Source organism: Ziziphus jujuba, chromosome 2 (genome assembly GCF_031755915.1).
Source record: "Ziziphus jujuba cultivar Dongzao chromosome 2, ASM3175591v1".
Lineage (NCBI taxonomy): Eukaryota > Viridiplantae > Streptophyta > Magnoliopsida > Rosales > Rhamnaceae > Ziziphus > Ziziphus jujuba.
The window spans coordinates 11,507,137-11,527,617 of NC_083380.1; the positions used below are offsets into that span (position 1 = coordinate 11,507,137).

A 20,481-nucleotide genomic window follows, 5' to 3' on the forward strand; every position below is an offset into this window, starting at 1 on the left:
TTAATTGAAATTAATGACTTGCAAAATTGTCTTAAGAGCCTGAAAGTGTGCAGCTTCGAATAATTGATTTTATTTTTTTTTTATTTTATTTTTGTTAAATAATAATAAAAGGAATGAGCAAAAATAGAAAGTAAAAATAGTGGTTGCCTTTACCGTGATTTGGCTTCCCTTGTCGATTCAAGGTTTCATGATGTTTAGGGTCAAGAACTTCATGTTCTAAACCAAACACCAAAGACGACATAACAAAGAGTTTCCACTTAAAGCCTTGCCCAAGGTTGAAGGTTGAATGAGGATGGATGACAATCAAGCCGATTGTGGATGGAGCTAAATTGTAGATTAGGGTTCTTTTTTCTTTTTCTTTTTTTTCTTTTTTTTAAGGCAAATAATTAGAATATAAATGATGTCTATTAATCTGTCAAGGTGTACCAACTTTCTCGAGGTACTAGGGTAATGGGGACCTTCATGATTGATGGTCAAACTAGATGATGAAATTTCATGTTGAGGTGGTAGAACGATGGGAACCTCCATGCTAGCCTCCATATGGAGGTTCCATGCCATGAAACTCTTGGTGATGCAGTAAGGAGCCATAGCCGCAATGGGAGATCTCTCGACGAGATGGGGGTATTGTTAAAGGGGTACCAAATGAAAATGGGCATGTGATCCTTATTCAAGGGGCTGATTGTTGGGAAAAAAATGCAAACCAAAATCCCATATCAATAACAAACTCAAAAGAGCATACACTATACAAACCCAAGTGGGTTACTCCCTTCATTGCCTACTGATTTTACGCAGAGCAGGTTTCATTTGAAGTAGGTAGTTACTGATATATAATTACTCATGACTTTGAGAGGATGTAGGAAGAAGGTGATCCTAGTAACTAGTCATGACCTACACACATGCTTACATGTTGCTTTTTCTATAGTTAATCTAATTATATCACAAATGCTTACATGTTGCTTTTTCTGTAATTAATCTAATTATTTCACAAGAGATTTGTTTTACGTACTTTGATGGATTTTATTTAAGTTAATATATTCATTACTAATTAAATGAATGAAATCAGAATCCGTAAGATCGTGTTGCACTCTCGTCAAATACCAACATGGACTATAAATTATAAAAAATAAAAAATAAATAAAAATGGAATATGACTTGGTACACATTCACAAATAATTAGCTAGTGACATGTGCACTATTAATAGACATTATTTAAAATCTAATTCTTCACCCAAAGAAACACTTAATTTACCATTTAACTCCGTCCACAATTGCCTGGAATGTCATCCATCCTCTTCAAACCTTGGGCAAGGACTTAAGTGGAAGCTCCTTGGTTTGGTCTTTGCGTTTGGGGTTTACTGCATGAAGTTGCTGACCCAAAGATCATGAAACCTTGAATCAGTAAAGGAGGCCAAATCACTGTGGTGACAACCCTACCACCATTTTTGCTTTCTCTTTTTGCTCATTCCTTTTATTATTATTTAGCACAGAAAATAATAATAGGACAATTTTGGAGGACATTTTTTAATTACAATTAAAATAAAAACAAGAAACAGACAAAGACCACCACACATCTCAAATTTGCAAAACACAGAATTTTTCGTGCAGAACATAAAATTTATAATCATCAAAGCTTAGCAGTAGGCGGCTAGTTTTCATGGTGAACTTGCATTAATCTTGAGCAATATTACTTGTGGAAGATGGTGGGCCATATCCGGTGGATGAGCATCAATTGTAGGTCTCTCCGGCAAAACCCACCGGCCGTCAGAATTCCTCAACATCCCTTTGTTCTCATCTTGCCTCCAATTCGGCGGCACACCATATTCATTAATCATCAACAGGTCACAATTCTTATTGACAAGGGCTATATCCTTCTTGATGGCTAACAAAAACCGCCGTGATCAAATGCAAAAAAGGACTTGAAGATTGTGAGCACAGCCAAGGTCCTTTATTGTAGGTTTTCAGAAACGGATTATGTGTGTGATCAAGTGCTAGTTCCATCCCAACATGAGCATATAGCTAGTTCCATGGAAACGAAATGGCTTCCTGCTCTATGTTCTGAAACTCATGATGAAAACTTCCCATTTGCTAGAATTCCGGGCACAACATCATGAACTTTCACCACTCTTAGCACCTTAACATCTACCTCATGATGATCACACCGTTCTTTGAAAACTGGAGATTACTAACTCTTGGACCTGTGAGAAAGAGAACACTGTGATTGGAATTTTCCTATCTTTCTCCGGCTTCGTCTCCAACTATGCTTGGCGTCGTCATCTTGGCTTTATATGTCGTAAGCAGCACCATAGACTGTGTCCGGTGATGGTGATGCTGATTTCTCCTTCTTCTTCCCCTTTGCGGTAGAGTTCGATTAGCCTCTTCAACTCTGCGAGGACCTGTTCTCGAGCAGAGTATGAGCAATACTTGCAGGCTTGCTTTTTCTTGGTGTACAAGTCATAGAAAAGGATTTTGATCTTGATGATTGAATCGTCGTCGAGGCCGTCACGGAAATGAGCCGGCCTGAGAATATCTTTGAGGTCGTAAATTCATTCGAGGAAAGTGACAGTGCCTCTCCATTCAATGACTAGGTCTCTGCGGACTAACTGTTTGATCTCGTCCTCATATCGGTTGCTGCCGCTATGTATCCCATCGAGTTTGCATGCCTGCTCCAAATGCTGCTTATTTTCGACTTCTTCCAGAAATTCGGAAGGTTGATGTTTGAGATTTTGCATACAGATATCGGCTTGATTTTTGTAGCCTCGATCCGCCATGTCCATCTTTTCGAAGAAATGTGCTCCTTCATACTTGCATGTGCCGCAGTACTTGGGAGTGAGGGTCGAAATCGAAGGAATCCTAGCAGGATTGAACAAATTCTCCATAGCGGATGATTTCCTTTCGTAGATGGGAATTCAATGGATCTACAAGTCCTTCCCAGTTGTTGTTTCCTTGAATTTCCTTCCAGATATCTCTCAGTGGTCTCTGGTCCTCGTGGAAGAGAAGGGATTCAGGATCTTCCTCATCATCATGATTATCATCATCGTCTTGATCCAGTTGTGGGGTTAAAATGGTTTCTGTTTCTGCATAGCAATCACTTGAAACTGATATTGAAGAACATCGGATGCTTTTTTTTTTTTTTTTTTTTTGAGCGTTGGTGATGAGAAGATCGGTTGTCTGTCAGAAACGATGAGAGTTTTGGATTTTATAAGGTAATAATAATCATGTTGTCTTGGGAAGAGGTTAGTTTTAGAGTTTTTGGGTAGGGTATGATTGGGGTTCTTAAGGCATGGCAGTGAAGAAGCCATGTGAAGGAATATCAAAATTTGTTATTTCACTTGCCTTTTTGACAAATATTTATGTACATTATAAATATTTATATACATTATAATGCCATGCTCTTTTAACGGATGACTTCCAATGGGTGTAATCAGGAATAACAATATCTGTAATGATGATTATGAGGGCGTGTGTATATATTTTTATGTATATATATATATATATATCAAGTAGATACCTATTGAAGTATAATCATGAATAACAATATTTGTAATGATGATTATGAGGGCGTGTGTGTATATATATACACATACATATATATATATATATATATATATATATATAAGTATATACCTAGTAAAGTATAAAATTCTAAATTAACTTCAACCAATGAGTTAATATTAAAATTCTAATTGAACAAATAACAACTTTTAATATTTACCATATCATTACATGTTCAGTGAATTATATTCCTAATAAATCAAAATTATAGATAAATTGATTTTGTTATAAAAAAAAAAAAAAATATATATATATATATATATATATATCAGTTTTACTTTCTAAAATAAAATTTTAATATAGGACATAAATTTTAAAAGGGTTATTGATAGGTTGGTATCTAAAAAAATAAAAAATGTTGCAAAATAAAATAAAATGCAGAAGTATTTAATACAATTCTATTTAATTAGCATTTCGTGAATTGATTTTATAGATACTAGATCAAGGCACATTGCACTTCAAAGAATATGGACCTATGAACTTCAGCCAGGTCATTCTTGCTCTTTTTCTCATCCTATATATATTAATTATAATAGTTTTTTTTTTTTGAAACTAATAATAATAGTTATTATTATTATTATTATTATTATTATTATTATTATCACTTATTTAGTTTTGGGCCGTCAACAAAAGATCTTCAATGTCTTATTTACATGATATTTTAGTTTATTATTATTATTATTATTATTATTATTATTATTATTATATGTAATAGGTATGGCTTTTAATTTAACATAGATAGTTCTGATCCAGTATATCAGAACTATAATATATATATATATATATATATATTTATATATTTGTATAATATTTAATAAAATCATTAATGAATAATAAAAGGATATTGTTGGTGAGCATGGGATTAGAATTAATGACTAATATAAGTCTTAACAATTAATCAATTAAGGGATATTATAATTTAAAAAAAAAATGACAATTTCAATAAAAAAAACTTAGGTCCTGAATATTTTATTTTCTCAAAAAAAAAAAAAAAAAAAAGGAGAAAAGTAAAAAGAGAAAAAAGAAAAAGAAATAATCATGGGCCGCTTTTAGTAGATCCGTCGTAGCAAGGGAGGAGTGAAGTACTTTTTCTCACGAAACCTGCTCGAGTTCAGGCGTAACGGCTTCCTCTGTTTGGCTCTCGAGAAAGTAGCGAGATTTTGATGTCCTTCATTTTCTCGCTCCAAAGGCAATCTCCAAAAATGAAAAAAAAAAAAAAAAAAAAAAAAAAAAAAAGAAGACTATTTTTCCTTCTCCCTATGTTTTTCAGCCCACTAGAATATTTAGAGCATACATTTTTATGATGGAAACTCCGAAAAAATCCGAAGAAAATGTCTCAAACGTAAGCGCTTCTTTTCCTTTTACTGCAACATTTGAATTTTGCGATTCATTGCCACTTACATAATATGAAAAAAAAAAAAAAAAATGAAAGTTGTGAGTGAGAAACTTGTCAGTGAGACTTCCTCTTTTCATTTTTTATTTTTTGGCTGCACCAGGATGCTGAATTAATGTCGAAGCTTATGAGTTCAGAGACAGACGAGCATGAGCAATACCGTTTAATGAGAGATGCGATGAAGAAATTTAGTATTCGATTTGCTAAGACCTCGATGGTTGGTGGATTGTGCTTTGGAATGTTCAGCGCTGCATTTTATGGTTTACAAAATCTGATTGCTGCTACACTTGGTTTGCTATGTATGAAGTTCTGCCTTATTTGCCAAATTTTCATATTCAAACTCACCGAATTTTTTGTCTTAGACTAACCTCTTCACTCTCTTAGCCCCTCAGACTAGTATTAAAGTTGAATGCCTAAGCAAAGAGAAAAAGAACATTTTGCATATCTAAGTTGCTTTCTTTTTCTACTATAAATCAGTGCCAGGATCACTCCAACGAATGCTATGATTGGTTCGCTCCTTGGTGCAGTTGTTTGCTTCCCCAGTTGGTAATAAGTTTGGAGCTTTGAGTTATCAAGTTTTCATTTTCTTTCCAAGACATTCTTTGGGTGATTTGCAAACATGACAAATACTGATCTTGAGGCATAGGAATATCACATTACATTAGAATGATAAAAGCCAGTGTTTAGCAAGCACTTAATTTTTCATATACTTAGGAGACTTTATTGGAGGGCATAAGAATGTGACATTTTATTACTAGAGCCCTAACTGACTCCGGGCATTGAAAAGGAAAAAAAATGAATAAATAAAATAAAAGAGAAGGATAAATGAAAGAAAGCATTAGAGGATTGAGAATATAATGAATTGCTGATATAGAAATTACATGTTGTAACAGGCTGGGTTCAACAGAAGCTTGAAGAGAAAACAGAGGAAGAGATTCTAGCTCCATATACTACTATCCCAGATGAAAGGATTGAGAAAAAAAAGTGGTTCTTTTTCTGACGGATCTAGAAAATAGACCTAGGCCACTCAGCCTCAGTGGTATCTTGTTCATTAAGGAATTTTTTTTTTCTTTTTTCTTTTAAATGTTTTTTTCTGTGACATCGACAAGGATCCTCAATGTGGTATTGAATGATGACAATGAATATAATTTATTTTTTATGTTTTTTTTTTCTTTTGTAGTAATTTTTACTTTTATTTTTAACAGGCATATATATGTTATTCAATAATCCCTTCTGAAAAAAGTAAATTGAAAAAAAAAGAATCGGTGAGATTATTTTCAAATTTATCACCGAAACCTTAAAACGAAAAATAAAAAGAGAAAGATTTATCGAGAAGCCGATGATTAAATTGTATTATGAACATTGAAACTGGAATGAGAATAAATGAAACCGAAAATGAGGATATATAATTGAACCGCTTGTAAACCAAAAAAAATTAATAATAAAATTGAACTTCTTTCTTATGATTATACGAATGTAATAGAGAGTCTGCACAACAATATATAATATGCCGCCTATATCACCTACCAAAATTTCATTTTCAAATTTGATGTTACAGGGGAAAATAAATATTAAGACTCTACATGAGTTCCCTTGTGGGTGATTTTGCTTTCCTTTTTGCATTACTTGGAGAAGGTTTCTTCAATGTTGCTAAGCCAGCATTTCAAGTACAGCGAGTTTGAGTAAGTTACATCACAAGATTTCTTTGCAAACTTGATGACGATGCTTTGGTAGTAAAGGAAATGAGATTTGTCTGACCACTTGTAATCCATGAATACCTTTAAAGTTTTAGCTTCTTGTTTTCCTTGCCTGCAAATTTAAGAACTTTTTGAGTACCAAGGAAGATAATCGTATTTATTTGCAGAACAATGGTCCAACTTAAAGGTTACCATCATCATAGGTTTGCAATGTGTTATCTTGGCCATAGTTTTGCTTCCTTTTTGCTGCTTTAGCTGTATACAGAAATGAGTGAGTTGGACATTTTATCAAGCAAAAAAAGGAGATAAACAAGAGAAACAAGTATTAGGGCCAAAGCAAAATAATTGACAGTGCACAGTCAATCAGACAATTGTAATATTCTAATTAAAACGACTCAAACAGATAGCCATCAAGTGACTGGTAATAACCGGACTTCTTTTATCTATCTAAGCTTACTGGTTGCTGAAATGAAACCAAGTAGTAAATCCTACATAACTAATTTCTTAACAATCACCCAACCGATAGTTTTTCATTTTCCAAGGAGATGCAAAAGCTATAAGCCACACCAAGGAAAATAGAATATTATTTAGAAGTTTAAGGTCACTAAGAGTGACTAACTACTAATCCATGAGTACCTTTAAATTTCCTCTTCTTCTTAGCTCTCCTCCTCTTTCTATCTGCCTGTGTAAGTTCAGCTTCTTCTTTAACATCACCTTTTCCAGCAAACACTTCCTCAGGAGCTAGCATTGCTGCATCTGATACAGCCACGGGTGCAATCTGTCCATCAAAGACATCACAGATTTCAGTTACTCAATTGCTGATTTGCAAATTGTACTTCAATAATGATAATATGAAATAAGTATTTAGCGCCACCTACCTCTTCCATGGCTAGAGCAGGAACATTTACTTGTACAGCCATATCCTCTATAACCTATCCAAAAGAGAAGGTATCTATAAGTTAGCACTGCATACTTTATAAAACATTGTTGATAGAACATATATCTGAACTGTTAGCTTTAAATGCATATAGATTAATTGTTTTAATTATTGAAAAGCATACAGGTTTTGGAGAGAAGTGAAAATGAGATAGAGCATCCAACTTCAAGCAAAGTTTCTTGAACAGCGTGCTTGCCTGATAAAAAATTAGGACGACAAGGTTAACCTATAGAGTTTAAAATCCAAAATTGAAGGGAATCATCATGCAGACATGCATATTACAAAGGTACATTAAAGTCAGTTTTACCTCTGTCTTCAGCTCATCAGTAAATGATGGTGGGGCATAAGCTGGATTAGTCTCCTGAACATACTTTTCCTGCAAAATTTGAGACAGAATAAATTGCACTATCCGAAGATGAATATATCAAAGTAAGCAAAAACAAGTTTTCATACGAAAATTAAATGCTAAGACAAAAAGAAAACCAGTCCAGAGAAGAGGAAATTTGAAAGAATAAAGGAGGGGGAGTAGGCTAAATGATGAATGATGGGTTAGGAAATACAGACCTCATAAACTTCGGCCAGGCCTTTGTTGCTCTTATTCTCATCCTGTATATATTTAAAAAAAATAAAATAAAATAAAATGAAGATAGACAAAGAAACAAGTTAGCTTCAGAAGAAGCACCGTAACAAAGAAAAGCATTCAACAAATTTTATATTAACACAAAATACTTACAAAATGCTTACCAACTCTTTAATTTCTTTGGGAGCTTTAGAGGGCAGAGTAGGAGCCTTTTGAACATCATCAAATAGTCTCTGCAAAAACACCATAGCAATATTGGTAGTGACTATTATCCTGAGATAAAGAGGGTGTAAAGCTGAAACAAATAAGAAGGGACAGAAGCACTAATATGAAAGAAGCAAAAACAATGAATAAGAAAATCTGGACATTAAAAAACATTGAAACGTGATGAAACTAAAAGTCCAGAAAAAGGAGGGGGAAAACTAAAAACAGAAAATCATGCAAACAATAAAGACAAAGTCAAAAGCAAAAGGGAGATAAAGTTTAACAAACAATTGACATTAATTGTTTCAAGTTTCAACTGACATCCAATCAAAGTTTAAAGCTTGTAACTATAAAAAGTGATCAAATTATCAAACACTAAATATCCTCTCCCTGCAATTCAACGTGCATCAAGTGATACCTTTGATTAACTATGCAGCCAAAAATATAAAATTAACCACAATAAAAGTGGACTTGCTTAATTTGATAAAAATTGTTAAATAAAAATCAATAAAGGGAATTCTGCGTATGTATCTTAGTATGTCAGCTTATGACTACCTTCAAGACTGAACTCTAACCTATCTCACAAAATAGGCTATTTAAACCATCTACCCTCAAGTGGACAATTTCCAAAGCATATAGAACAATAGCATAATCAATGCAGCAGCTAGAATACAAGATAATAAATCAAAATATAGCTCACAATCATGAATCAGACTTTACTCTACATGTTTTCGATAATAAAAGAACAATTAGATGAGTGGAAGGTCTAAAACTTATTAATATCAAATGTACTTACATTGGCAATCCTTTGCTTGATCATATTTTCAAGTGATTCTGTAATCTCCTCTGTGATCACAGGAGGAGGTCTCACATTATGCTGAAAATCTAGATCAACTTCTAATGCACTATTTTTTGGCCTTTTTGCAGCAGTTACCTGTTTTCCAAACCCAGAGCAAATACACAAAATTCCAAATTAGATTAAGGAATAATATCAAAGCCAATTTATCACAACACAATTATACAACTACCAGTGAACCTGATAGGAAACAGCAACATTACCTCTCCCTGCATGGTCCAATCTTTTGGACCCAAGTTTGCGTTTTCCATCTGCTCTATTTCAGATTTAAGCTTATTTTGCTCCTTTTCATGTTTAGAAAGGTTCTTTTGCTTCTACAATAAAAATAATCAAAATAAGAGTCACATCAGTCAATAATTCTTATGAGGAAAACATGATTTTGTTAACCACCAAACCATAGTACCGATTAAACATCAATTGACCAAAGATATAGTCATTACCTGATTTTCAAATATTTGGTCGCCTTCTTCATCATCTGTGGCAGAATCTTCTGAATTATCGATTAATTTGGATTTTTTAGATGGTTTTTTCTTTTTACCACCAAAGAAGTCTTCATATCTGCGTAGGACATAAAAAATTAGTATGAACATACTATATATGTAAAGTTAGTGGTCACACAACGTACATTCCATAACTGTTCACGTATAACTACAAGTCTCAGAACAGAAATTGTCATCCCAAGTGGTATTAACACGAATATAGAAATATGATTAACAAACATATAATCGTGAACATTATACTCATATACACAATATACTCACAGAACCAACATATCATAGTGAAGAAAATGGATGATAACAGAATATTAAAAGAATATAGCACCTTGCATTTCCCAACTCGTCTGTTTCGTCCTCTTCATCATCGCCAAACCCAAACTCTCCATTCTAAAATGAGCAGAATACCCAAAGAAAAAAAAAATTCAAATCCCAACAAGGGTTCGTAGAAAAAAGAAAATCATCTACAGGGTCAATCAATGAAAATACGCATATATTGTCCAAAATATACCTCATCACTGTCCTCATCGTCTTCATCTTCAGATTCTTCAGCATGCCCATCTTCCTCTTCATCCTCATCCTCCAATCCATCATCGCTTTGCTTGTTGTCCTCCGTCTTCTTACCTTTCTTCTTTAAGCCGTACTCCTTTGCCTCATCAGTCTCCAAAAACTCCTCTAAATCCTTTATTTTCAGAAACTTATCCTCTATCCCTTCACCAGCATTGCCTTCCTCTTCCTCTTCCTCTTCTTCACGCTCATTCTCTCTCTCTTCACCACCTTCTTCATCGTCCTCATCCTCATCTTCATCAACATCATCATCCACATCAAAATCGTCCAAATCTTCATCGAAACCGTCTCTTTCTTCTTCCAAAACCTTATCTTGGCCTTGTCCAACCAGCTTAAGCTTCTTAATTTCTTCTGGGTTCTTCTCAAACCGCTTCAATTCCCGACGGAGGTTCGACAACAAAGGCTGGGTTTGGAGGTCGATTTGCTGCCATATTTGCTCAACGTCGAAACCATCGACCAAGAGCTGATCGAAAGGCGATTTGGGCGCGAATGGCCTGAGGGAGGAGAAAAGCTGCTGCGAAGCGGCGCGAGCCGTTTGTTTGATCGTGGAATCTTCGGTTAGCCACTGAGCCGGGTCTGTCTCTCTGAGTCGATGCAGGGCTTCTAGACCAGCTTCGCTAGTGGTCGCCATGGCTAACCAAACCAAAGCCAAAGCCAGTTGTGTTCTCACACTTCTCTGGTTCTGAATTCTTTGTTCTGGGTTTTTGAAGTTAGGGTTTTAGCCGGTAATTATTCCACGTAAGAAAAAGAAAAAAAAAAAGAAGAAATAATTAAAATCAACGAAATATTTAAACCAAAAAAAAATCCAAAAAGAAAAATGGTTAATGGACTTATGGTATGGGCTCAGCTTAAACGGGCTTAATGTAGTATTATGGGCTTATTCAAGATGGCAACAAAATGGGCTTTAAATCATAATATTTTTTTTATGTTAATCAAAATTTATATTTCTAACAAGAACGGCAAATTTAGAACAAATCTGTAAAAAAATTAAAGAAAAGAATCCATAATTATCCCCATGAAAAGGAAAATTCAATGCGTGCGTAGGTAGGTAGGACCAGAAAGATAATGATTTGTCTAATCCAAGCAGCCAAACAAACAACAATCCAGAAAATTAGTGTTGCAGACCCAAAGCTTTAGGCATCCTTGTCTCACAGCAAAAAAATAAAAATACCCACACAAAATTACAAAGAAAATATTTTTCTGCCATTTCTCACGCAAACACACACACAACAAGAACAAATTTCTACCTTCTGTATTTCTTAAGCTCCCGCTCTCTCTCTCTCGTCTTGCTTTTTCTTGACGAAATTAAGCCCTCTTCTTTGTGAAACCTGTAGTTGATCAGATTTTCTTTAGCTTTGTTTTCGACGATCTGTGTTTTTTTTTTTTTTTTTGGGGGTACGGATCGTATCGGGGACCGAAACCGGAGTTGTTGATTGTTGAATTTTGGTAATCTCGCTCTCTCTTCCTGAATTTTTTGTGTCGAATTTTATGAATTTATTGGTTCTCAGATGATCAATGGAGAGGGGACTGATAGGGTCGCCTCCGAAGCCACCTCCTCTCTCCTCGATCGACACGATTCGTTGGATCACAAATCGGACGATGGCGATGCGGCGTCATCTCGGTACTCTTCGTTCGGAGAATCGGAGTTCGAGCGGTACTGTAGCGCCAACTCGGTTATGGGAACGCCGAGCATGTGTAGTACAATCACGGTTTATAACGACTGTGGGGAATCTGAATTCGGGTCCATGAAGAGTTTGGTGGGGTTTGGGGATGATAATAGTGGTTTGGAGAACTTCAGTTTGGGAGGGAGGATAGAAAGGAATCGTGACGAAATTAGAGTTTTGAGTGATAAAAGAATCGAATTCGGTAAAGGAAGTAGTAGTAGTGGTAGTGGTAATATTCGTGATGAAAAGAGTGTGAATTTTGGTGGGTCTAGTGGGTTTGAATTGTATGGTAATGATGAGCTTGGTTTTTCAAGTGAGGTTAATCATGGAGAGCTCGGTGTAAATGAATTGTTTTCTTGGAAGGTTGACAGTGAGTTGTCTCAGAGAACTGGGGTCTCAGAGTTCAACGATGATGTTGGAGGCGATAGCGGCGAAGATGATGAAGAAGGTTCTGTAGGATCCAGAGGGCTTGAAGGTGCTGAAGTAGTAGGAAATAGTATTGTTGAACAAAATTCTACTCAAGGGACTAAGAATCCAGATGGGTTTGGAAATGGTTCCCAATCTGGACCAACGGAGGATAGGAATTGCCTTGATGGGTTGGAACCAGAATCTGAGTTGCAATGTGTTGTAAACGAGTTGGAGAGGGAAGAAGATGGAACTTCATCTAGAAATGAGCATTCAGAGGGTGAGGATTCGGTGTACAACTATGGTACAGATAATGAGGGTAAAATTGGGTATGATTATGGTAGGAATGTAAGCTATGGACGAGAAGCTAAAGCAAAGAATGAAAATCCATTGCTTTATAACTCATCTGTAGCCTTTGGTTCAGAAGATTGGGATGATTTTGAGCTAGAAACCGGAAATGCTTTACTTTCATCTTCTAATATGAGTGCTTTCAGGAACCAGAAAGGAAAAGCTGTTGAAACTGAAAGGCAGCTTTTAAGTTCTGCTCCTGTAACCTCAGTTGGGTTTCCAACTAGTTATCAAATTGAGCAAGTTAAAAAATCGACAGATTTGCCTAGGGCCAGTACTCAAGTTCAAGTTGATTCTGAATCAGCAGAAATTGTAAACCATACTGTTGGAGCAACTGGTTTTCCAAATTCTGGTGAACCAGAGGAAGTGGAAAATGTGAGGGACATTGCTGTCGCCAGTTGGCAAGTACAAGCTACTGATGATTTGGTCGAGTTTACCAAAAGCTCTTTTACAACCCAATCTGGTTATTCAAATGTTCATGAACCAGATCAAGCTGACAAAAGGGAAATTCCTTTTAACAACAATCAAGTTCAAGCTGTTGATGAATTGGTAGGCTGTCCTAAAAATCGTTCTGTTGGCAATGTTTTCAAAATAGAGCAGGGTCCACTAGCAGAAACGTTTGCTGAAAAAATAGGTACGAACATCATAGATAATGCCACGCCAAAAGCGCATCAAAGTATGAATACTGAGGAGGTCATTAAGGTTGATGATTATCAAGCTTTGGAGAATCGAGAGCTGGGCAAATTAGAAGTAAAGTTGGACCCATTTGCTGACATATCAAGTAACAGACTTAGCTCGCAATCAACTATGTCTCCTAGAAATATCGAAGAAAAATTTAATGACGACTGCAAGCCAAAGGCTAAACCATCAGCTTTTGAAGATAGTCCAGGGAAGAAGCCTCCTGTTTCATCAGATCACGCTAGAGGTCATCCACAACCGGTTAAGGTCAGTTATAATTGGATTAGTGTTAGATTTACCTTTTCTGGTTCTTTCCCTTATTCGTGGTAGAATTTCTTTGGTTGTAATGGAGTATTCATTACCATGCAAAGTCAATTTGGGACATGGAATTTAATAGAAATAAGTGGAATTAACTTTGTAGCTTTTGGTTCCGGTCCTAGAACAAGCTTTAAAACCTGATGTATGCATATTTACTACTACCACAGTAGAAGCGCCTCATTTGTAACGTAATCAGTTTTGTAATTAGAGCTGTCCATCGTATCTTTTGTGGTTGAACACACTGATTCCTTTTCAATATTTTACTGAACAATATTTGACCTGTAGGATAGGCGTTTTAAATAAGTACCTAGTTCAAGTCATAGGTTCAGGGAAGCATCATTCTTTTATAGTCACAAGTATTGTTCTTTTACCGTTGGGTGGATTACAAGGGGCTGTCCTAAACATGGGTCACCTAAATTAGTTGATGAATAGCCTTCTTCCTACCTTATCTACCAACATGTCTCCTTTGTGCCAGTGGAGTCCAAGTCTCTAATGTGAAACTTTTAAGATGTGCCTGTATTAAAGTTAGAAATTAACTTTTGTTTGTAAATCATTTGTCATTCCACTTTGCAGACAGAAAATTTTGAGCTAAATGAATTCTATGATGAGGTAGTTAATGAAATGGAAGAAATTTTACTTGACTCCAGTGAGTCTCCTGGAGCAAGGTTCCCTCAGGGTAACAGGATATTACAGCCACAGCTATCTGTACCATTAAGAGATGGTGGATCCACTGCTTCTATATCGGGTGCTGATGATGCTTATTCATTTATTCAGAACCCAGTGAGAATTGATGGGATTGAGGTGGTAGGGGCAAGGCAGAAGAAGGGAGATGTCTCATTAAGTGAAAGGCTAGTTGGAGTGAAGGAATACACTGTGTACAGAATTAGAGTATGGAGCGGCAAGGATCAATGGGAGATTGAACGCCGATACCGTGATTTCTTTACTCTCTATCGTCGGCTTAAAACGTTATTTGCAGACCATGGTTGGGATCTTCCTTCTCCATGGGCCTCTGTGGAAAAAGAATCTAGAAAGATTTTTGGGAATGCATCTCCTGATGTTATTGCTGAAAGGAGTCTTCTCATTCAAGAGTGTCTACGCTCGATTCTCCATTCCAGATTCTTTTCCACTTCACAGAGTGCATTGATATGGTTTTTATCTCCTCAAGATTCAATTCCCAGTTCACCTGTGACATATACAATGGGGCCTCAGTCTATTACTAGAGGAGGTGGAGAAAACAGTTCTCCTTTGGGGAAGACCATATCACTTATCGTTGAAATTCAACCGTACAAGTCGATAAAGCAAATGCTAGAAGCTCAACATTATACTTGTGCTGGATGCCACAAGCATTTTGATGATGGAAAGACTCTTATACGAGACTTTGCACAGACATTGGGATGGGGAAAGCCTCGCTTTTGTGAATACACGGGTCAATTATTTTGCTCATCATGCCATACAAATGATACTGCAGTCTTACCAGCAAGAGTATTGCACAGTTGGGATTTTACTCAATATCCAGTATCCCAGTTGGCTAAATCATATCTGGATTCCATACACGAGCAGGTGATTTAAAGAATGCCATTTCCTTTTTCATGAATATTTCACTCCGTGAGTCTAGCTGCTTTTTGTATGTTAGGAGTTGATATTAGACAAGTAATAACATGATAAAGTACTAGAATTTGTATTAAGATTTCCCTTTTGTCCTTGTAAATCTTAGCTGATGAAATTTGTTATGGCTAATGAGTTTTTTCTGTGATGCAGCCCATGCTTTGTGTCAGTGCAGTAAATCCATTCCTTTTTTCGAAGGTCCCAGCATTGCTTCATGTTATGGGTGTCAGGAAAAAAATAGGAACCATAGTTCCATATGTTCGGTGCCCATTTCGAAGGTCTATCATCAAAGGACTTGGGTCTCGAAGATATCTTCTTGAAAGCAATGATTTTTTTGCACTTAGAGACCTCATTGATCTTTCAAAAGGGGCCTTTGCTGGTTAGCTTCTAATCACAAGCTTAATTCATTACTTTAATGGCTTCTTGATTTACTTTTGAAATATAGTGAAAGGCTTATCATGTTGATTGGAACTAGTTTACCTTTCAAAAATTGGCATCAGTTCCCGATCTGCCACTAGCCCTGGATAAATTATTTACTTTGGTGTCAAATTCAAAGTCTAGCAGGTGTTTAAGTAATATTCAGAGTTTTTAATGCTACTGATTGCTGCTAATGCCTGTTACTTCTTTAGTTTCTGCAATAATTGTGAGAACTAATGCATATTCTGATGTATTTTTGGCAGTGCTACCTGTGATGGTGGAAACTGTCTTGAAGAAAATCCTGGAGCATATAACTGAGCAATGCCTCATATGCTGTGATGTTGGAGTTGCATGCGGTGCTCGACAAGATTGCAATGATCCATCTTCTCTCATTTTTCCTTTCCAGGTGAGCTTCCTGTATTTGATATGGTTGCCTACAACTTGGCTATATAATTAATATTTTTATTTTTCTCTTCTCCTGATTAATCACCTGTACTGGAAGTTGTTTATATGCCAAAGAGGGAGCATTTGAAAGAGTCTTCCACATAATTTTTCTTATGATCCTAGGAATTTTTGTACACATCCTTGCTTATGCTTTTCTCCCCAGTGAGGTACTGTGTAATGTTCAATCGTTGCCATCTGGTTTTTCTTTCTATTATTGCCACAACAGAAACATGTTTGGAGGTGTCCATAGTTCATATTTTATACTTCATAGGGTCTGTCGAGGGCTGCAGATGAACTTGGGCACCCATACCTTTTATGTTTGAAAAACAACGTTAGCCAAGTGAAGGTTTCTGCCCCCTCATAGTTGCTTAAAAAAGTTTTAACTTCCTTAACCTTAGTATAATTGATCAATTAATAAGCATAGTTGTAATCTGACTAAAAACCTTTCAGCAGGAAGGTGAGGTTGAAAGGTGTCCCTCTTGTGGATCGGTATTCCACAAACTTTGCTTCAGCAAGCTTACAAACTGCCCTTGCGGGGCTTACCTCAGGATCGATGAGGCACTGAGGCTCACTAAGAAAGTAAGTCGTGGGACCAGTGGTGAGGTATCTGGAGCTTTAGACTTTTTAGGACGATCAGGCTCTGGGGTGAGTGTAGGATTTCTCTCTAGATTGTTTACTAAGACAAAGTCAGAGGAGCTAAGAGAGCAAAAAAATGGTGATAATATCATCTTAATGGGTTCTTTGCCAAGTACTTCATTATGACCACATGTATTTTGCAATGTAGCATATGCTTTCTTTTTTTTCTTTTTTTTTTTTTTTTCTATTTTTTTGTTTTTGTTTTGGCGTTTGATTTTTGAAGCATGGAAATATCTGTTGTACCTTTTGGTTTGTTAGTCAAATAACTTTTACAGGCCAAACTCTGCTGTAGCCAAACCTTTTTGGTTGGTTGAAATTTTGTATTTCTGATTTTTCCATTGGCTGGTCATTCTTTGTAACATACAATCACAATATAAGTTGTCCTCTCAGTTTGTATTAATAGAATTCAAACTTTCTTTTGTATCAAATAAAAATTCTGAGCAGAGCTGCTTCCATGGCTTACTAGGTGGGAAACAGGGAGAATTTTGTACTCCTTAGACACAAACACATGTGGGTTTCATGTGGACTACACTTGTGCTTGAATCTTGGGAATATGTTACTCCCGTAGTAGTGGAAAGTTATAATATATTTTATTATTGTTATTATTATTTTTTCTCTACTACAGGGTGCTTGCTTTAATGTGTTGTGGCCATATTTTAAGCAAAACTAAGGAACTGTTATTTTCAGCCCCTATTTAAAGATAGAGAAATTGGGAAAATATTTGGATGCAAATGTTAAAATAGTAAGAACTGATAATTTGGATATTTGGTTATAATCTTCATTTTTGCAGTTAAAATCTCATTGACAATATTGTTGATCTTATAAAGTTTATGAAGAATTGATGCCACTTCTTTCACATCCTAAATGATCTCTATGCTTTATGGAATATTTGTTTGGAGTTTTAACGTGAATTTTAGGGACTTATATTTAAGACCACTTCTATCTTTTACTGTATCCTAGTTTGTAAAAGTGAAGATAAAATAGAAGAAAAAGAAATTTAAATTTGTTACTAAAATATTTATATAGAGTATGAATTTCCCCACATTTTGAGAATAAAATGTGCTTTGACTGATTGATTCTTTATGATAAGGAATATAATGCATATAAATTGTGGTGGAGATGCTATATATATAAGAAACCCTTTTCTACTATTCTTTAAAAGAATCACAAAAATAAATCCATATATAAGATTGCCTAAAGAGCCACATAGAATAATTCTTGTGGAAACCGTTCACACGTTGTCAATTACTAAATTTAACTTTCTTACATTTTCGTCTGTGAAAAAAATTTACCAAAACTCTTTGTTAACATATCCGAAAACAGTAGTTTCTCCTGAATCACCACCTTTTTTTTTTTTTTTTTTTTTGAGTGAAAAGAACTCCCTATTCCTGACCAACTTTGAGTCTTTGACTTGTCTTTTGAGATTGCACTTTGAAGTTGATATATAATGAAACAGAATGGCTGATTAGGATTAAGTTGCATGAAACTTTTTTGGAACCAACGGCTGAATGTGGGATGACTTTTTTCCGCTATATTCCTTCTCTATTGGGTTTGAAAACATGGTTGGGAATCTGGAATTATAAAAATGTGAGGCTGAGAAACCCTTTTGCCAGCAATACTAACGCTAAACAAATTTGGTTTCCGAAGTTGAGCCAGATTTAGGACTATTGAAATAAAAATAAATAAATAAATAAAATCGTCCAAAGAAAAATAAATAAAAGCATCTCATATCACAAGCGTCGATTTTCTGTGAAAATTGACACCCATTAGGCCATATTTAAACCTTCCAACCATGTGCCTTTCTTTGTACAACACCAAAAAGTAACACTATATTTACACTTATACCTGCATAATAACTACAAATTCTTTAAGTAATATTATATTTGCTATCAACTAGTTTTAGTGTCCATGGAAAATGGTAGTTCAATAGAACTCCAACCTAGCTCAGAATTTATTACCCAAAAAAAAAAAAAAAAAGCTCAGAATTTGTATGAATCCTCCTGAAATGAAAGGTTGTTTTTGTTTTCAGAGATATCTAGCATACCCATTTGACTTTTATCTCTAATTCTACTAAAGCAAGAATTTTTAATTTTATGTTTTCAAATTATAATAATTACCTTTTCTTTTGGACTAGTAAAACCATGAGCTATCTTGTTTTTTAGTAAACCCTTGACCTATTTTGTTGCTTTCCGCCGTTGAATGCTCTTTTATGTTTTTTATCCACCATATAGCTCACCGGTACTCGTGGTGAGCTACAACAAACAAGCCCAAGTGCAATAATCTTCCACTTGAAATGTGATAGTCGTGCAACTGAATGCAAAGAAAACCTAATTCTGTTTATAAATTTAAAAAAAAAAAAAAAAAAAAAAGAATCATATACAAAATTTTTGAAACTATGATATGATTAAGAACAAAAATATCACCCTCAAAAAAAATATATATATTGGTGCAAAGAGCTAAACAGATATTCATAGAATTTCCTCAAAGTGAAATCTATTTCTATTATGCTATTTTCCCTCTCATTTTCCCCAATACTAAGGTTAGCTACCATGAGCACGCCTTGTACTTTAAATTTGATATAGAATTTTTCTTCCCCACCATTTTCTGTGTAACCGAACAAACACATAAGTGTTTCAACACCAAACCACCCCCCCACCCCCGGCGCCCAAAAAAAAAAAAAAAAAAAAAAAAATCCCTAGAGAGCTAAACAGATATTCATAGAATTTCTTCAAAGTAAAATCTATTTCTATACGCCATTTTCCATCTCATTTTCCCTAATATTACGTTAGCTAAATTGAAGTGAGCACGATTGTATTTTGAATTTGACATAGAACTCTCTTTCTCACCATTTTCTTCGTAACCAAACAACAGAAAAGTGCGAAAAGGCGAGGGAACGCAATTCGAAGAGTACGACGCTATAACTTTTTTCTATTCTAAAAATTTTCATTCTTCTCGAATAATTTGTTTTTTTCATCACCGTTTTCTCCGTAAGCAAACAACAGACACAGAATCGCACTCACATTGAATCTGAAAACGATGATAGAAAAATTAACAGAATCCAAAATTTTAACCCTAAAAAACTAATTGCAAAGGAAAATGGGAGAGAGTACCTTAGAAGTCTTGGAGAGAGAGAGAGAGAGAGAGAGAGAAAGAGTCGGAGAAAGTGAGAAAATGAGTCTTTGGATTGAAAATTGCAATGCAATGACATCACAAAATTCTAACCTTGTAGAGTGAGTCTCCATTTCTAAGTTATAACCATAATTAATAAAATTTTCAATTATCATTTGTTTAATTATTCACCCCAAAAAAAATTATGATTGGAAAATATTTATTTTGAGAACAAAGTTTATATATATATATATATATATATATATATATTTCTTTGGAGAAGGATTAACTTATTCAGAACAAAAAAATAATGTAATTAATTATGACCCTTTGGAAAATAATAATAATAATAATAATGAGTTTCATTATAAGTTGGAGTGGAAAAAAAGGTACCTTTGAGAATATTTTTCTTAAAAAAGAAAAGAAAGAAAGACAGAAAGAAATTAAGAAGAAGATTGATTATTCGGCTAAACAAAGTTCAGCATAAAAAAAATTAAAAAAAAAAACCTTTGTTATGGGTGATTTTAATAGAATTATATAACAAAGAAGAGAGTTTATGGTTTTAAAAAAAATAAAAT

At 35.0% G+C, this 20,481-nt stretch overlaps 2 protein-coding genes, 1 long non-coding RNA gene and 1 pseudogene across 5 annotated transcripts; 1 reads left to right on the forward strand and 3 right to left on the reverse strand.

Moving 5' to 3' along the window:
* Nucleotides 1-1,415: 1,415 nt before the first annotated feature.
* Nucleotides 1,416-3,358, reverse strand: LOC107418371 (phospholipase A1-Igamma3, chloroplastic-like; annotated as a pseudogene).
* Nucleotides 3,359-6,380: 3,022 nt separating this feature from the next.
* On the reverse strand, nucleotides 6,381-11,021 carry LOC107418372 (M phase phosphoprotein 10). Its single transcript, XM_016027058.4, has 13 exons — nucleotides 10,225-11,021; nucleotides 10,042-10,103; nucleotides 9,660-9,777; nucleotides 9,423-9,533; nucleotides 9,160-9,297; nucleotides 8,324-8,392; nucleotides 8,144-8,185; nucleotides 7,887-7,955; nucleotides 7,704-7,775; nucleotides 7,521-7,574; nucleotides 7,279-7,420; nucleotides 6,835-6,897; nucleotides 6,381-6,754 (listed from the first exon to the last, which is right to left on the reverse strand). The coding sequence occupies exons 1-13, from the start codon at nucleotides 10,909-10,911 to the stop codon at nucleotides 6,726-6,728; spliced, it is 1,656 nt and encodes a 551-aa protein (XP_015882544.3). The 5' UTR covers nucleotides 10,912-11,021; the 3' UTR covers nucleotides 6,381-6,725.
* Nucleotides 11,022-11,308: 287 nt separating this feature from the next.
* LOC125422292 (uncharacterized) lies at nucleotides 11,309-17,403 on the forward strand. Of its 2 annotated transcripts, none has more exons than XM_048473106.2 (5): nucleotides 11,309-13,642; nucleotides 14,267-15,253; nucleotides 15,452-15,677; nucleotides 15,979-16,121; nucleotides 16,610-17,403. In XM_048473106.2, the coding sequence occupies exons 1-5, from the start codon at nucleotides 11,789-11,791 to the stop codon at nucleotides 16,919-16,921; spliced, it is 3,522 nt and encodes a 1,173-aa protein (XP_048329063.2). In that variant the 5' UTR covers nucleotides 11,309-11,788; the 3' UTR covers nucleotides 16,922-17,403. The 2 variants fall into 2 exon arrangements, with proteins under 2 accessions (XP_048329063.2, XP_048329064.2); XM_048473107.2 differs by having other exon boundaries at nucleotides 11,312-13,642; nucleotides 16,613-17,403.
* LOC125422298 (uncharacterized) lies at nucleotides 16,951-20,115 on the reverse strand. 2 transcript variants are annotated; one of them, XR_007240747.2, is made up of 3 exons: nucleotides 19,906-20,083; nucleotides 19,642-19,822; nucleotides 16,951-19,128 (listed from the first exon to the last, which is right to left on the reverse strand). It is a non-coding gene; the product is annotated as an uncharacterized LOC125422298 (long non-coding RNA). The 2 variants fall into 2 exon arrangements; XR_007240746.2 differs by having other exon boundaries at nucleotides 19,642-20,115.
* Nucleotides 20,116-20,481: the final 366 nt, after the last annotated feature.

What these genes read in the sequence shown, in the direction of transcription:
- LOC107418372 (XM_016027058.4), bottom strand. Translation starts at nt 10,911, where the DNA reads ATGGCGACCACTAGCGAAGCTGGTCTAGAAGCCCTGCATCGACTCAGA. An exon ending in CTGCTCTAGCCATGGAAGAG is followed by an intron (nt 7,421 to 7,520) that starts GTAGGTGGCGCT and finishes TTTGATGGACAG; the next exon opens with ATTGCACCCGTGGCTGTATC. An exon ending in GAAGAAGAGGAAATTTAAAG is followed by an intron (nt 6,898 to 7,278) that starts GTACTCATGGAT and finishes TTCTGTATACAG; the next exon opens with CTAAAGCAGCAAAAAGGAAG.
- LOC125422292 (XM_048473106.2), top strand. Translation starts at nt 11,789, where the DNA reads ATGATCAATGGAGAGGGGACTGATAGGGTCGCCTCCGAAGCCACCTCC. An exon ending in GTCATCCACAACCGGTTAAG is followed by an intron (nt 13,643 to 14,266) that starts GTCAGTTATAAT and finishes TCCACTTTGCAG; the next exon opens with ACAGAAAATTTTGAGCTAAA. An exon ending in CTCTCATTTTTCCTTTCCAG is followed by an intron (nt 16,122 to 16,609) that starts GTGAGCTTCCTG and finishes AAAACCTTTCAG; the next exon opens with CAGGAAGGTGAGGTTGAAAG.